At 38.7% G+C, this 17,459-nt stretch overlaps 1 protein-coding gene across 5 annotated transcripts in view; it reads left to right on the forward strand.

The window, feature by feature from the left end:
• ST7 (suppression of tumorigenicity 7) overlaps positions 1–17,459 on the forward strand; it is a 296,978-nt gene that overhangs the window by 46,982 nt on the left and 232,537 nt on the right. The window contains exon 1 of one of the 5 annotated variants that reach the window (XM_070423772.1): positions 4,717–5,102. The exons of the other annotated variants lie outside the window; for them this stretch is intronic. Coding sequence (XP_070279873.1) covers positions 5,081–5,102 — 22 coding nt within the window. The 5' untranslated portion in view covers positions 4,717–5,080. Of the gene's footprint in view, positions 1–4,716; positions 5,103–17,459 lie in introns of those variants that run through there. 5 annotated transcript variants of the gene reach the window in all.

Raw genomic sequence — 17,459 nt, forward strand, 5'->3', positions numbered from 1 at the left:
CGGGGGAGCTGTTTCGTTTCATGTCTGGTAGTTGTACTTTGGAAAACACCTGGTTTCCCGCCTATTGCTTCATTATGGAGTATACAGGTAAAATTAAAATATTTTTCAGCCTGTAGAATTTTAAAAAATATATCTTAAATTTATATTTAAAAATTTATTCCTGAGTATGTATGGATTTGTTGTATATAAATTGTGATAATTTAGGATAAGCACTTAAGGGAATTTCTCAGACATAACCTTGCTGTTCCTTCTATTTCAATTTGGGTTATACTCAAGCAGACTTAAACTGCAACCCATAATTAATCCACATTTCTCCCCTCTGGGCCAGAAGGTTTAGAGTACAAACATCTGAGTTCAGATTATGCCACATAGAGAATAAAATACATGCAATTCTACAGAGAGCTTGTGGTTTCTATAAAATGTTTTCGGCACTGTGGTGGTAATTTTGTGCATGTGAGTGGCTCAATCTTATTATTAGAATTAATGTAATGAAGTGAATTGGAGATTTCAGTTTTCATCCTAAATTTTCTGAGTGTTAATATGTCCATATTTTTCTGATGGATAACTAGCCTCTTTTAAAAACTGCAGAGCCTGTTCTCAATTTCTAGTTTCACTGGCTAGTAAATTGGTACAGGTTTAGGAATACAGTTAAGATTAGACTAACACAAGTGGTGGTTGCTGCATGAGTAAATGGGGATTCCCTTAGATTGGATGGGGAAAAGGTGGAATTGGAAGGTGAGGTACTGATTCAGAGGTAAGGACATGAGTCTGCACAAAAATGTGTACAACTAATTCAAAATTTTATTACCCTAAATAGGAACTTTTGGGTAATGGTGGTATGGTTTTCTGACATACTCCTTTTCAACTAAAGAACCAAGGCTTTTGGAAGACTTTTTACCAGGGCAGAGACCCAAGTATAATGACAAAATCCTGGTGGATGAACCTTTGGCAAGGCAGCTGATTAGGGTGTGCAAATCAAATTTTTGTGAAATCAGTTATTTATTTGGGAGGGAGGAGGGGAGGGGAAAGCATAATTAGACATAATTGATAATCCAAGGATCACTTTGGTTTTGGAATGTATTGTTTTTGGAGTGTCATAGGTGATACCAGATCAGTTTTATTCGTCGTTCATTGCATTTTCCTTAGACAACATTAAAATTTGTCTTCATTCTTTGAGCTCATGTCAGCTAACCAGAGGAAGGAATTGGAGCAAACTACATTTTTGGAATCTATGTTGTCAAGTATGGGTCTTAAGTGATAAAGGATCCCAAACCTCTAAAGTGGAAACCTCAGGCCTCCAGAGACTGTAGAAACCTTAATAGGAGTCAGAGGTTGTAGTTTGTATCCAGTTCTGTGGACAGGTGAGATATCTAATGTTTTTAACATAGTTATAGTTATCAAAAAGGTAAGTAGATTTCTTGAAAAATATTGCAGCCCTTTACTTCTATTAGAAGTCTGTGCCAAGCCCAGCTGGCATGGCTCAGTGGTTGAGCATTAACCTATGAACCAGGAGGTCAGCTTGATTCCCAGTCAGGGCATATGGCGGGTTGCAGGCTCAGTCCCCAGTGTGGGGCCTGTAGGAGGGAGCCTATCACTGATTCTCTCTCATTGTTGATGTTTTTATCTCTCTCTCCCTCTTCCTTCCTACCTGAAATCAGTAAAAAATATATATGTGTGTGTGTGTGTGTGTGTGTGTGTGTGTGTATAAAAGAAGTCTGTGCTAAGAAATAAATATAGGCACTCAGAGAAATGCACATGCCCTGGAGCCCTCCCGCGCTCCCTTCCTGGCTGGCCAACCTCCCATGTCCCTCCCTGGCCCGAAAGTGCACCGATGGGGTCCCTTGGCCTGGCCTGCGCACTCGCAATCTGGGACCCCTTGGGGGATGTCAGAGAGCCGGTTTCGGCCAGATCCCGCAGGCCAGGCCAAGGGAACCCACTGGTGCACGACTTTGTTTACCGGGCCTCTAGTCCTATATAATAAAAGGCTAATATACAAATAGACTGAACAGCGGATGACCAGTCACTATGACACGCACTGACCACCAGGGGGAAGACGCTCAATGCAGGAGCTGCCCCCTGGTGGTCAGTGCACTCCCACAGGGGGAGCGCCGGTCAGCCAGAAACCAGCTCATGGCTGGTGAGCGCAGTGGCGGTGGCGGGAGCCTCTCCTGCCTCCAAGGCAGCGATAAGGACCCCTCGGGGGATGTCTAACTGCTGGCATAGGCCTGCTCCCCATTCCTCATGGGGAATGGGTCTAAGCTGGCAGGTGGACATCCCCTGAGGGGTTCCAGACTGTGAGAGGGCGCAGGTCGGGTTGAGGGAACCCTCTTCCCCACCAAGAGCACGAATGTTGTGCACTGGGCCTCTAGTTATTGTATATAGACTGTGGTTTCTGGTGGAAAATCTCTCTTACACAGGGACAGTTTTTTCATTCTACTTTTCTTCCTGCCTTTCTGATGGCCACATCCATGTGTGACTTATTCATGTGCAATATCTGATATGCAATTAAAATAGATCTTATGTAAAATAATATTCTAGTTTCAATTCTTTGGAAGTATATTTGCCATTTCCCACTTTCTACTTGTATATTTTAACACCATTAATGATATTCTTCCCTGGCTGTTGACCTGACTAATTATTTTGGGAGGGATGCATTTTTCTTAATTCTTGCAATTTTTGGCATAGTCTTTTCTGTCATTTTTAGTTTTCTTTGGTGAGCTTTCTCTCTTAAGGATTTTTTCTCCACATTTTCAATTGATTTCTACTGTTCTCTCATTTTAGTTGAATTCTTAAAATATAATTTTGGTAATTATGTATTCATTTCTTAAGAGGTATTATATTGCCGAAGCCGGTTTGGCTCAGTGGATAGAGCGTTGGCCTGCGGACTGAAGGGTCCCAGGTTCGATTCCGGTCAGGGGCATGTACCTGGGTTGCGGGCACATCCCCAGTGGGAGATGTGCAGGAGGCAGCTGATCGATGTTTCTCTCTCATCGATGTTTCTAGCTCTCTATCTCTCTCCCGTCCTCTCTGTAAAAAATCAATAAAATATATTTTAAAAAAAAAGAGGTATTATAAGCATATGCTTTGGAACCAGACTGCCTAGGTTTGTATCCTACCTTATCACTTACTACCTGAGTGTCCTTGGAAAATTATTTCACCATGTGTCAAGTGTGGGCAATAATGACATCGACCTCTGGGGCTATTATGAAGACTAAATAATTTAATAAATATTAAGTTATCAGAATAATATTTGACACATAGTAAACATTCAATAAGTGAGTTATTGTTAATTTCTACAACAAAATAAGTTTTTTATCTTATATATATATCATCATTGCATTTACTTATTTTCAATAAGTTAAAGGTCAGATTACCTTGAATAAATTATGCTATTTCCACACAGTGGAATATTATACAACCATTAAAAGGATGAGACAGATCTATATATCCTGACCAGAAAAGCTATTAATGATATTTTAGATGGTAATTTTTAGTTCCACATTTATATCAGAATTTAATGTGTAAAAGCGGTATTATATAAAGATGTCTTTGTGTAAACATAAGAAAATCTTGGAAAAATAATATAACTTTGGATGAATGGATGGAGAAGAAATGAACACTTGAAGTTCCTACTTTATATGATTTTAAAAGTGTGGAATTATGGGAATACATAAACAAACATACACTGTACATTTCAACATTTTTAAAATAGTAAAATAAAATTTATTTTGTATTTGTGTTGGATAGACATGCTAATGAAAGTCTGTACACTTATAGCTTTAAAAATACAGATTTCTAAGAGTAAAGGTAATGTAGGAAGACCTTTATTTGTCAAGTGAGTCAAGAGACAAAATATTAATACCTTCAATTGTTTCTTTGCATGGATAGGTTAAAAAGAAATATGTTTGTTGGTCATAAGTCCACTTGCACACAGGTGCACACAGGTGTGTGTACAATAGCCTTAAAATGACTGAGTTACTCTGGAAACTGACAGTAATTCTCATTAGGCGAAATGAAGAAAAATAAGGCAAAAGGAATAGGATAGGAGAAATACATGTACATAAGTATATTCCCAAAGCAGTGTTTTTCACATTTGAATAATAGTTGCAAAATAACTAATGGGGATGTAATCACTAACATGAGTACTCACTGTGTACCAAGCAGTGTTCTAAGCAGTTATACTGTTATTTTACTGTTACATTTGTGTGTATTTATAAGTCCAGAATGTTTGTGCAATAGTATATTTATTTTCACTTTTTTTTTTGTGACTGAGTATACACCCCTTGGTCTATCAGTCTGCCAACTTCCTAGAGAAAAAAAACCAATGAGTGCTATAGTTATTTTTAAAGGTAGATTATTTTTTTCATTTCTGATTCTTATTTCCCTTGAAAAGTTCTACTTGCTGCATAAAAACAAGAACCCCGATCTGCATGATATTTTTGTGGTTAGTTGCTATAAAGCCAGCATTTAAATTTCTCTGAGTTCTCTTTTAGTGTCTGACATCACAGAATGAATATCTTGTCAGGAGGGGAATAGATATGTGGCTCTTGGTCTTGTGCATTTTGTGACAAAGGAATTCCCCTTTGAATCGCCTGTTCCCCTGAAGGCACTGGAGCCTCTGGCTCAGCAGCGCAGTTGGTCTGTGCAGTGTCTCTGACGTCATCAGTGTATGCATAAGCCCTGCTATTGTCTTACTGCTACGGCAGAGCTGGGGATTGCAGTATCCTCTGTGGCTGCTCTCCCAGTCCTGCCTCTGCTGCTACCTAGTCCTGCCTCACCGCATCCCAGAAGAGCCACATTGGCCTGCCTTTCCCTGTTGGATTTCCAAAAGCAGCTCTTCGGTTTTGGTTTTTGGTGCTGTAGGAAACCTTGCTTTTCAGTCACACGGGAGAACACTGAAGCTTGTAAGAGGAGAATCTGGCAGCTGGACACAGCTTGGACTGCATTGTCTGTCTTCATGACCCCTGCTGTGTAGTCTCATCTCTTCACTCTCACACATACACTCTCCTCGATTTTCCTTCCTTCCTTCCCTCCACTCCCTTTCTTCTAATTTTTTTTAAAGCAGCCTCTGGAGCCAGCCATGTTTGGCACTGAATCTTCATGTAAGTAAATGGATCCCACTTACTTGCTGTTTAGAAATCTGCTTGCTGTCATGGTTTCATTGGCTTGGAGTGTATATCACTTTGCCTTAGGTCATTAACAGTCTTTGTATTTTTGCTCTAATTACAAAGGAATTGGTCTCAGGGAAGGGACTGTCCCTTAACTGGGTTATTCATTCTGAAGGCCGGGATGTCAATGTGGTCAAAACCAGGCCTTCAGGAGGGAGGGAGGACACAGGATCCAGGCAGCCTCCTTAGAATGTGTTAATTGATAGGATCTAGTCTGTCACTGATCTGTTGTTGTGGGTTCTGTAATGGTCCTTAAACCTTAATAGAGATAGTGGGAGGATCAGTGATGAAAGTGCTTATTAGGAAAGATAGAAGGACATATTTTTTTTAATCTAAAAGGATAAAAATGTATCATTATAATCTTTTCCTTCTTATTTTTTAAAAGAATTTATTGACTTATTATTAAAAATATTTTAAAATAGTTTATTGATTTTTAAAGAGAGAGGAAGGGAGAGGGAGAGAGAGAAACATCAACGATGAGAGAGAATCATTGATCGGCTGCCTTCTCCATGCCTCCTACTGGGCTTGAGCCTGCAACCCTGGCATGTGCCCTGCCCGGGAATCGAACCGTGACCTCCTGGTTCATAGGTCGACGCTCAACCCCTAAGCCACACCAGCTGGGCGAAATATGCTTTATTTTTGAAGAAGAATTTTTAAATTTGCACAATGGCTTCATATCTGTTTTAAAACATATGCAATGAAATTGCTTTGGTGCAGAAGCAGGCCCTGCCTGGCTGGGCTGGACAGCACTTGTAGACAGCTAAAATTGGTTATTTATAAAATAATGACCAGTCTAAATAATTTAGGATTATTTAATGTTGGTTGTAGAATAATATAATTTGTCAGTGCAGTTGTACAGGGTCTGTAGACTATTTGGTTATATCAATAAGCAAAGGTGACAGTTAAGAATTCTAAAGAGACTCAACCTGTTGGCTTAGAACATCACATATTGGCAAAACACTAATCTTTGAGAGGAGTAGGGGGCTAGGGCAGAAATTTAAGAAACGCATTTCTTATGAATTTGTAATTTGACCTTTCTGATCTCAGGTGAGCAGTGTGACTATTTGTGCACTGCTTATGATTTAATAGAATACTAGTATTTCAAGAGAGCTAATACTCCTCAGTTCTTGACTGGGTTTTTTAAAGGGTTGATTATTTTTGCTGTTTCACATGGTAGCTTCCCATTTCTGAAATTACCACATTGCCTGATTAAGGTCAAGATACATTAACATTGAGATGCAATGTCTCATTCACCATGTGCCACTATTATTTCCTAATCATTTAGAAGTAGTTTTTGAATTCACTTAATGGTACAGTTAGAATTATTGTGGGGGCTAAAAAAAATATATTTAATACTTTTTTTCCCACCTTCTAAGTTCTTTCAGCTGGGCTAATAATGAATTAACAGAGCCAGATTAATAGGAGAAAATAAAATTTTAATACATGCTCATGAGGAATTCATATAAATATGAAAATTCCAGACAGTGAGTTAAAATTGGGTATATATGACATTTTGGATAAAGGAAAAAAATTTGGGGTATGGGAACTTAGATTTCAAAAGTGAGAATGGGTGATTTACAGGTAATTGAGGAAGACCAGAACACACGTGGCAGGTAATTTTTGGCTAGGCAACCCAGAAACCATGAGTCAGGGGTAATCTAGTAAACAGGCCCCTATTTGATGCACTCCCATCCACTATGCTCCATTCAAATGAGGCTGCTAAGAAGAACATCCTAAGATTTCCTTCCTGGAGTAGGTCTTTCCCTCTGAATCTCTTAGGCAGGAAAGGGGGGAGGGTCAAATGTTCTTTTGTTCCTTAATAACCAGCTTAAAAATCAGTGTGCCAAAAGGCTAAACTGTTGGTCCCCTTCATTGTCATCCCAGAAATAGAAACCGACTATTCAAAGGCAAAGACCTTCCAGTTTCATTTCAGTCATGAAATTTTGTTTATGTTGGAATCTAGGTATGGACAGAAATATCTACTAAAGGAAAATTTGTCTTATTTTTTGTGTAGCTGAAAATGGAAGCTGTGAAGGTCTTTGGATTCTTGGACTAGGGACTCTAGTCTGGCCAGGTTTACCAAGCAAACATAGCCTTTCTTGATTATCAAACCCGATCTTTTGAAAATATCATAATGTGCTATGTGGAAAACTTCTGGTAGCTTTTGGTCTCCATAGCTACCAGATTATTAAAAAGGCAGAATATTGTTCAGAAGACAGAATACTGTCATGCAAGTTTTTGGCTTTTTTTTTTTTTAAAGTTCTAATTAGTTCAGAAACGATCTTCCAAACCATCTGGGATATTTTTACCAAATTTTTAGAATAAATACTTGTTAACTATATACCCTGCTGTGCTAGATCTTGGAAAGGTCAGTTTTTTCCCTAACAGTCTGATTAATGATTCTTACCCTTGATTTTGGTTGCAGTACTTTACTTGTATTTGATGCATTAACTTTTTAAATTGAGGTATGGTTTACATAAAATAAAATGCACAAGTCAAAGTGTGCAGCTCTGAATTTTCATCTGTGTTCACACTCATGTACCCCACCACTGCCCAGATAAAGCTACAGAACATTTCTGTCACTCCAGAAAGTTCACTTGTGGCAACCCTTCCCAGTCAAAATTACTTACCAGCAACAGCTATTCACTATTCTGACATCTGTTGCCATAGACTCATGTGTAACTGGCTCTTTTAAATTTTCTTTCTGCTCTTTGCCTATAATAGAAGGAAATGTCAGTGACTTCATTTTCAAATACTGGATAGCTTAAGTTGACTTTATGTTTCAGACCTTGGAGGTCAGGAATTTGCAATAGCTTGTATCACATTATAACATGTTCTATCTCACTGAAATAGTAGTGCTTGATTTAAATACTAAAAAGTCCCTCCACCCAGCTACCCCTGCCACATAAGGATCCTTAAAAATGACCAAAAATTTCCCTGAAAGAATAGACTCTTGTTCTTCAAAATGAAAGACTTACATAGTTATGGCAACAGAATTAATAAATGCTCTGTTGGTTGAGTGTCACCCTGTGCACCGAAAGGTTGCTGGTTCAATTCCCAGTCAGGGCATATATCTGGGTTGTGGGTTCAATTCCTGGGCATGTACGGAAGGTAACCAATAAATATTTCTTTCTCACATCGATGTTTCTCTATTAGGTGATGATTAAAGTTAATAATAAAAATAAATGTTCTGTGTGACATCATTTAAAATTTTTATTTATTGATTGACTTTTAGAGAAAGAGAGGAAAGGGAAAGAGCGAAACATTGATGGGAAAGCATAACATCCATCAGTTGCCTCCTGCACGGCCCCTAATGGGGCTTGAGTTTGAAACCCAGGCATGTGTTCTGACTGGGAATCGAACCAGCAATCTTTTGGTGCACAGGATGATGCCTAACCAATTGAGCCACAATGGCCAGGGCTGTCTGACATAGTTTTAGTGAATATCTTTTGATACCACTTTAGTGATACAGTGCTAGTCTCATTTTTTCCTGACTTAATGGATCTGAATCTCCCATAGTTGTGTAGTTTGTCCACAATCTATTTTGGCCCACTTTGAAATGGAAGTGTTCTGTGTTATGTGTAGATTAATCATTACAAAGCAGGAAGTGTGGCTTTTGTAATTCTCTTACCATCTTGATGTATTTCACAGAGTTTTTCCTTTACTGAAATTTCCCATGTCTAAAAATGGGAGTAGTATGTTTGCTCTTTATCTGATTTGAGGAAATGAAATTTTAGTTTCTGTGGTGAGAATAATTTACGTTTAAGAAGAAAGTACTATCAGTAAAGTTTTGTTGAGAAGAGAGTCATTAACATGCATATTTGAGATACTTAATTTGATTTAATGATATTTTATAATCAATAGATTAAATTCCACAACAAATTAAAATTTTAATTTCTTCTTAAAATGTTATAAACAGGGAAAAATTTAATCTTTCATGGAGTAATTAAGATAAACTGGTTTTGCCTTGTTGCCATCCTTCCTAATAAAGCCAGTTATTCTCCAAAGAGTAAATACTTCAAGTATAATGATCAGTTATTCAATTAGCATTTATCCAGCTCAGTTCTCCTCTTTCTCCCCTCCCATGTTTAATTTTTTAGGGCTCAAGGGTGCCATTTAAGATGCGTTGTGGTGGGAATTGTGTCCTGGTCTGACACAGTAATGTGTCTTCTAAAGCACCTGCTTTATTAGTTCAGTGAAGAGAGCAACACCTTATCTTTTGAGTAACAGGGTGCCCCTGAGGAAAATAGTATCGTTTAATCCCTCCCCCAAGTATTTGTTAGAGTAGTAATAAATTTTGAAAAATATCTAATGCATCTGTGAAAGGGAAAAAAAATTACCAAATTACTAGCAAAGTGGTAATTTTAATGACCTTAGTGGTGATGGGAACACATGTGTTAGGTTGTTAGTTCTGTTTCGCTCTGGTGTGGCTGACCCACAAGTCTTCTCTGCCATTTTCTGGATGCTCACATCACGTTGGTAGGGAGCCAGATGCTGGAAAGGATTTGGGGTAATGCAGTGTCCGCATGTGATTTGTCTTTGATGGGCACCAAAAGGTCTGCTGTTACCTTTTATTTTCATTATTATGAATGCATTAAGTTGAAAACTGACAGCTTTTCAGTTTTAATACTGAGTGTGGTACCATCTTTCCAGGAACAACATGATTATCTCAAATTTTGACCCATTATATGGGAGATAGTCAAATGAATATACTCCAGTAATATTAGATCACCAAGAAACTGAATAATTAAACAGGCATCTTTTTCATAGAGAAGCAAATGATTCACGCTCCCTTTCAAGGCCATTCTTGACATCCCATAATAAGGTTAAACTTGGTTCTATTGTGTTGGTCGTGAATCAGTTGAGGTGTTCATTGTAACTACGGTCATTCAAAAATGGCTATTCACAACTGGACAACTTCTCAATATAAGTTCTACTTTTTATTAAATAATTGCATCAGTGACTGCTGTTTTTGCTTAATATGTTTGACATATTAGTATTATATTTTGTGAGCTTAGTGGTGATGGGGATACATGTGTTAGTTAGGTTGTGTTAGTTTCATGTGAAACTAGGTAATTTAGGAATAGCAATTTTTTTTACAACTTTAATGTGGCTGTTAGTATTTAACTGTATTAGAAATTAAATGCGTTCATGTTACTTAAAGCAAAAATACAAATACAAGTATTAGAGGCCCGGTGCACGAAAATTTGTGCACTCTGGGGGGTCCCTCAGCCTGGCCTGCACCCTCTCGCAGTCCAGGAGTCCTTGGGGGATGTCTGACTGATGGCTTAGGCCTGCTCCTAAGCCATCAGTCAGACATCCTTAGCGCTGCCACAGAGGCAGGAGAGTCTCCTGCCACCACCGCTGTACTTGCCAGCCGTGAGCCCGGATTCTGACTGAGCGGCGCTCCCCCTGTGGGAGCACACTGACCACCAGGGGGCAGCTCTTGCATTGAGTGTCTGCCCCTGGTGGTCAGTGCGCGTCATAGCAACCAGTCCTTCTGCTGTTCGGTCGATTTGCATATTAGCCTTTTATTATATAGGATACACACAAAAGTCACAAAAATTTACCTCTAAATCTGCGCTCAGAGCACTGAATGTAAAAAAAATATATTACATGACGTTAGATGAGTAGAATACTATAGAGTACTAAAGTCACAAACATGGAAAAATAATTATAGGTCATAGAGATTTATGTTGGGATGTGGTCATTCAGAAGCCTGAGAAGCTAAAGCGCATATAACATTTTCGATTTGTATCACCTATTCTTTCCTCCTGTCAGTATAAGTTCTTATGTGAAATTTCCTTTTGATTTTCTTGCCTATTAATAGTTGACACCATAATTTTTAGTATCAAGAGAATATTTTCAACTAAGTAAGATAGGAAATTAATTTTCTGCTGGATATTTGTATACTTATTTTGTTAGTCTAGAAATAGAATAATAATACCCAGTGGGTAATTTTAAATTTTCAAATTACTTATTTCACTTGAGTATTAGTTTTCCTAATTGTTAGTCAGTAGTTTGTTCAGCAGAAATTACACATGAGTGTTCAGTAATCTGTTGTTTTCATTGTCACAATGGAGCAGATTCATATCCTGTATAAACTATGGGGAGTCTATGGGGAAAAATTACCATATATGGAAACTTTCCCCATAGAATCCCCATGGAGTTACACAGGATGTTAATAGGATTCATTGTTGTGGATTCTGAGTCAGAAAAGTAATTGATAATGTGTATTTTTAACATTAATAATAATCACTGCATTAAATTATGTTTAAATATTATTAATCTTTTAATACTAGACCATATGGAATACAAGACTATGAAATGTATGGTTATTTTTTAAATTGTTTTTCAAAGAGCATTGATATCCTTTTTTTCAATAAGTATAAAGCATTCATTAACAAACTTATTAATATGTTTTTAATTAGAAAACACACATGCTTTGAATTATTTACAAGTCTTGTAATGTAGTCACATTTGCTGTGCTAGAATAATAAATTGTAATATTTTCTTCATAGAGATTTTACTTTTATTAATGGATTCAGATAATTATGAACTGAAAGACAAAGATACAGTTTAATACATGTAGAAATGACAGCATCCACATGCTAGATGTTGTGACTAATTGCAGAACTAGGGGACTCAGTTGCCTGAATTCAAATTATGGCTCTACCACATTCTACCAGGGTTTGGCCATCTACCATTTAAGATCTTCTCGCCCAAATTGTTGCTTATCCAGTGAACTCTTGGTGTTAGGGAAATCTGCCTTTCTGGGCCAACACATTTGCACCAGGAGGGAGCTTTTCAAGGGTCATCTGTGGAGAGTAGACCCAGCAGTGGGAAAGACAGGCTGAGAAAGGGAAACGTTGCTTGGATCTTTGAAGGGATGCAGTAGGGGATCTGAAGGAAAGACTCTGCATGAAACTGGATGAAGTAAGTCAGGGTTGGCAAGTTCCCAGTGTATTTCTTACTACTAGTTGCCTCTGTGGCAGGCATCACTAATTGGTCAGAGTACTCTTGTAGGATTGGATCAAGCCACCGAAGGTAGAAATGTTTTCTACCTAAAATACTTTATCTGTGCAAGTGTTTTCCACATTAGTGTGAATAATAGTCATATAAATAAACTTGCAAACACTTACTGAATTAAGAAAAAAATTAGGAATCTTAAGTGTTTCAATGACAGCTGTTTAGATGTGAAATAAACACACTATTCTATATTACATTGTGGTTCTCAGTAATGTCAATGGGTTAATAATTCAAGACACCACTGATCTCTTTTGAATGAAATTAAGGACATATCCCCAGAGTGTAACAGAGTACATAATATATACTAAACACTAATTTTTCTCAAATTTGAAACTGCTGTGGCTTAAGGTAGTATGATGCATGGACTTTATGGGAGATTAATATTGAGTTCAATTAAATTTTCCAGGCACTTTTCAGTGAATAACTATAACCTGACACCCTTTGGAACAGGAGCAGGTGACACAAACACAATTGCATGTGGATTTTTATTACCAAGTCCAAATGTGTTAGAGGTAAACTGCTATAAACTGATACTTTGCTACATACTGATAAGTTGGCTATGTTTCATCTAAGTTCATCATTTCCTAAGATTATTAAGTAAAAATAATGAGGTATTTTAATCACCAGTTTATTTACAGCATAAAAAGTGAGAATTGTTTTTTCACCTATCTTTTAGGAATTGGAAAAATTATTTTCCATTGCTCTGTGAGAATTTCTGAGTGTTAAGATTTAGGTTTATGAGCCTATTTTGGTGCAGAGTGAGCCTGATTGGAATGCATATAGATTAGAATATCACAGTGATTCCATTAGAGCAGTGGTCGACAAACTCATTAGTCAACAGAGCCAAATATCAACAGTACTTCTTCAAAATAGACTCGCACAGGCTGAAAACCGACTTCTGCTCATGGGCCATGAAGTTTCAATCGCACTGTACGTGTGCGCCCGCACGTGGTATTTTGTGGAAGAGCCACACTCAAGGGGCCGAAGAGCCGCATGTGGCTCGAGAGCCGCAGTTTGCCGACCACTGCATTAGAGTATTATTTATCACTTCTTTCATGATTGGCTGCTTCTAGAATACCTAGGTTAGCAGGAGGCTTTGGTAGGGTTTGGTTTGGTGATATGCATGGATAGTCCAAGCCTGGGCTTGACTCAGAAGTTTGGATTTTGTATCTGAAACATTCTTAGATTAATTTTAGTATAATGGTGTTTTAGTTATCTGTTGCTATATAACTATCCACCCCAAAACATAGAGGTTTAAGTAAGTGTTTATTATTACTATACTAGAGGCCCGGTGCATGAAATTTGTGCACAGGTGGGGTTCCTAGGCCTGGCCGGTGATCAGGGCTGATCAGGTTCCCTGCCTCCCCACCTCCCCACCTCCCCACCTCCCCACCTCCTCCTTCCCTCACTGCGGTGGCGGCACATGGTTCCCTGCCTCCCCGCCTCTCCGCCTCCCTGTCTCTTCCTTCCCTCGCCGCTCATGTACCGCCACTGCGTGGTTCCCTGCCTCCCTGCCTCCCCCCATCCTCCTTCCCTTGCAGCCCTCGTCCGCTGCCACCCATCCCTGGTTCCCTGTCCCAGCCCAGGGCCCGACCCCAATCAGGTGATCAGGACCTGCCAGCCAGGGGGAGGGGCGGTGAGGAGGGACCACGGGAGGGTTCCAGGGCATGTCTGGCCCGTCTCACTCAGTCCCATTGGGCCAGACCTCAGCAGCAAGCTAACCTACTGGTCAGTGCATGTCATAGCGACTGGTCGACCAGTTGACTGTCTGCCCCCTGGTGGTCAGTGCATGTCATAGTGAGCAGTTGAACAGCCTTAGCATGTCATTAGCATATTACGCTTTGATTGGTTGAACGGCCAACTGGACAACTGGACACTTAGCATATTAGGCTTTTATTATATAGGATTTCCCGGTTCTGTGGGTTGACTGGACCCACTGGTGGTTCTCACGTAGGGTTTTCAATGCAGTTGCAGTCAGATTTTGTTGGGGCTTTGGTCATCCAGATGCCACCTGAGCTGGAGGTCCAGGATAACTCTCTCAGAGGGATATTAGTTGAGGTTGACTATTGGGACTCAGCTCGGGTTGTGGGCAGGAATGCCTGTATGAGGTTCAAGCTTCTGACAACATGGTGCTTGATTCTCAGAAGAGGCATCCCACTGATCATTATAAGAGTCCTAGGAGGAAGCTGCAAGGTTTCTTATGACCTAGTCTTGGAAGTCTCAGAAGTCCCTGCCACTATGTTATATAGGCCAAGCTAGTTCCTAAGCTGATTCCGGATTCAAAGGGAAGAGAATTAGGTGCCTTTTGATGAGGGAGTAGTAAGGCTACATTGCAGAACAAGTAGGATAGAAAATATTGTAGTGGCCATTTAAAAATTACAGTTTGCTATAAGCGGTTTCCAAATTCTATTTCATGAAGTTGGTGTTGTGTGTATTCTCTAGATCCGGGGTCTGTAAACTTTTTCTATAAAGGGCCAGATGGTGAATATTTTAGACTTGTGGACCATACAGTTATTTTTATAACTACTCAACTCTGCTATTACAGCACAAAAGCAGCCAAAGACAAATGAGTGTGGCAGTGTTCCAATAAAACTTTATTTATGGACACAGAGAAACTTGAATTTTACATAATTTTCACATATCAAAAATATTTTCTTTTTTCCAACCATTTGAAAATGTGAAAAAAAAAATCAAGGATCTTACAAAACCAGGTGGTAGGTAGGCTTTTTGGCCCATGGGCCTTAGTTTGCTGATGTTTGCTCTTAATATTTGATTTCAATTTCATTTTTAATTACTAAGAAACTAAAACAAAGAACAGCCGATACATTCACATTAAAAGTAACTAATTTTGATATATTTAGTACTACTGATACATGCACTTATGTTCTCATTAGTTGACTTTATTATTAAATGTTATAAATTTGAACTTATAAGTGTATGTCTACTTTATATATTGGGCTGCTATGTAATATTTTGTTTGAAACTTGTAAGAATTTTTATGAGTTTATTTGAACCAAACTGATGACAATTGCTGGGAAGCAAAGTCTCAACGGATTGAGAAAATGCTCTGGAAAATGGCAGTTTTACTACTTATTTTATACATTAGAATCAAAGGGCAAGACAGAAGGGAATTACATGAAATTTATTGGTGATAGGTTAGGGAGCTAGGAGAAAGCAAAGGGGGATAATGGGCGGTGGGGGGAGGGGATGATCTCTGGGATTGGATAAAAAGTAAAACTGATAGCCTGGCTGGTGTGGCTCAGAGGTTGAGTATCACCACCCGGGTTGTCGGCGTGATCCTGAGTAGGGGGTGTGCAGAAGGCAGCTGACAAATGGTGTTTCTCTCATCAATGTTTCTATCTCTAAAAATCAATAAAAAATAAAAATAAATAAAACTGATAGACATCTTTTATATTTGTGGGTATAGGGATAGTTAACAGTCAATAATTAACATAACAATAACAATGAGAGGATTTGTGGTCTCCCTTCTATGCCATTCCAAAGGTGTGTTATATTAGATGCAAAACAATAGGCTCAATGAAGGTAAAGATTGACCTTTGTTAGGGAAGATTCTAGCCGAGGACCTGACTGCCAGCCATGAACTAATTTTAGTTAGAAAGTTTTAATTTCAGACCATCCTATGTGGTTACTTTTGGTCTCTGAGTTTGTAAGGCCCTGCCATTCAGGCCTCCCCTGAACTTGTCAGGTTTATGATGTAGCACTTTTTTGTCCACATAAGAAAATTAAAATCCTAGAACATCAGGTGAAGGCTTTGATTCTAGTCTGTTCTCAGAATAACAGTAGGTGACAAAAGTAAAACAGGATTGGAGACCTGTTTGATTCTGTTTCACAAATATTTATTGAATGCAGAGGAGTAGCATGTGATAAGAGATAAGAGAGGAAAACACTTTCAAGAAATTTAAAGTTCACTGGATTTGGGATTGTGGCAGTGATAGAGGAAGAACAGAGAGGGTAATAATATTAAAACTATATGTTTTTATTCAGTTAAAGCAGTATAGATAAGATTATTTTTGACACCAGTGCCCATGATTCAAAGAAAAAATTTGCTTTCATTGTAATTGGTTGTATAATACGCAATTATGACAAGAAAAACCATTTTTCTTTTTAAAAAATTTTATTAAAGGACAATTTAGGTATGATAAATATATCCATTTGAAAGATATAGTTTCATGAATTTTGGCAAATGTATGCATGTGTATAACCACCATTATCATTACACTCAATAGAACATTTCCATCATCCCCAAAAGTTTACTTATGCCATTTTGCAGTCAATCTCCATGTCTCTAGAATTTTATGTAAATGGGATTGTTGCCGGAGAAATTAGTGGGTTCAATTTCCCTAACACTAGTGGGAGTGGGGTGGCTCTTGCAATATCTTCAGAAAAAGAATTTCCTAAGACTCACATGGGAGAATGAATGGTTTTTATCAGTGTGGAAATATATTTCTCAGATTGTGAAGTCCCATGCCCCTTACCTAGTCCTGGAAAAGGTACAGCTGGGAGACCAGCAGAGCCAGAAGCAGGGCCAGTGTCCAGAGTCTTCATCCGATGGTGGAGCTGAGTCCAGGGTAGCATCAGGCTCAGTTCAGTCCATCAATCCATTGTGTGGGTACCGGGGAGCACACCCCCTGTGACAGGAGTCAGGTGCAAGCTGCCAGAGAGCGCTGAGTGCTCCTTTGTCCAGGAGTTTAAATATTCAAGTTTCATGTCCTTGGAGTGGCCATGCCTATTGCGGCCACTGACTTGTTCCCAGGTGTGACGGACAGATAGGCACCTTCCCACGGCACCCAGACCTTATTGGGCACGCGTCCATTGTCCAGTCCCTTCCCCTAGCCATCTGCTGAATAGACCTGGAGAATGTTAACTGCAGTTTCCTGGCAAAGCTGTATAAATGGCATGCCTGTATTATCTATTCTTCCCTTAACTCCTTTCCTGTTAAGTAATAACCCAAGTTATTATAATAATATCAGTATCATACAATGTATACTACTTTTGTGTATGATTTCTTTTGTTCAGCATGTTTTTAGCCATGTTGTGGTGGCTGTTGGTAGTTCAGTTCTTTTTATTACTGAGTAGTAGAAATACCATAATTGATGTTATTTGCCCATTTAGGTTGCGTTGTTTCCTATTTTCAGTTTAAAGCTGCTATATTTATTTACGTATAATTCTCTGTATGGACATATGTTTTCACTTCTCTTGGTTAAAGACCTAGAAATGCAATTTTTGAGAAACTAACTGCCA

This window comes from Myotis yumanensis, unplaced genomic scaffold, assembly GCF_028538775.1.
Source record: "Myotis yumanensis isolate MYYU_CA2020_CCGP unplaced genomic scaffold, mMyoYum1.0.hap1 SCAF_9, whole genome shotgun sequence".
Taxonomy (NCBI): domain Eukaryota; kingdom Metazoa; phylum Chordata; class Mammalia; order Chiroptera; family Vespertilionidae; genus Myotis; species Myotis yumanensis.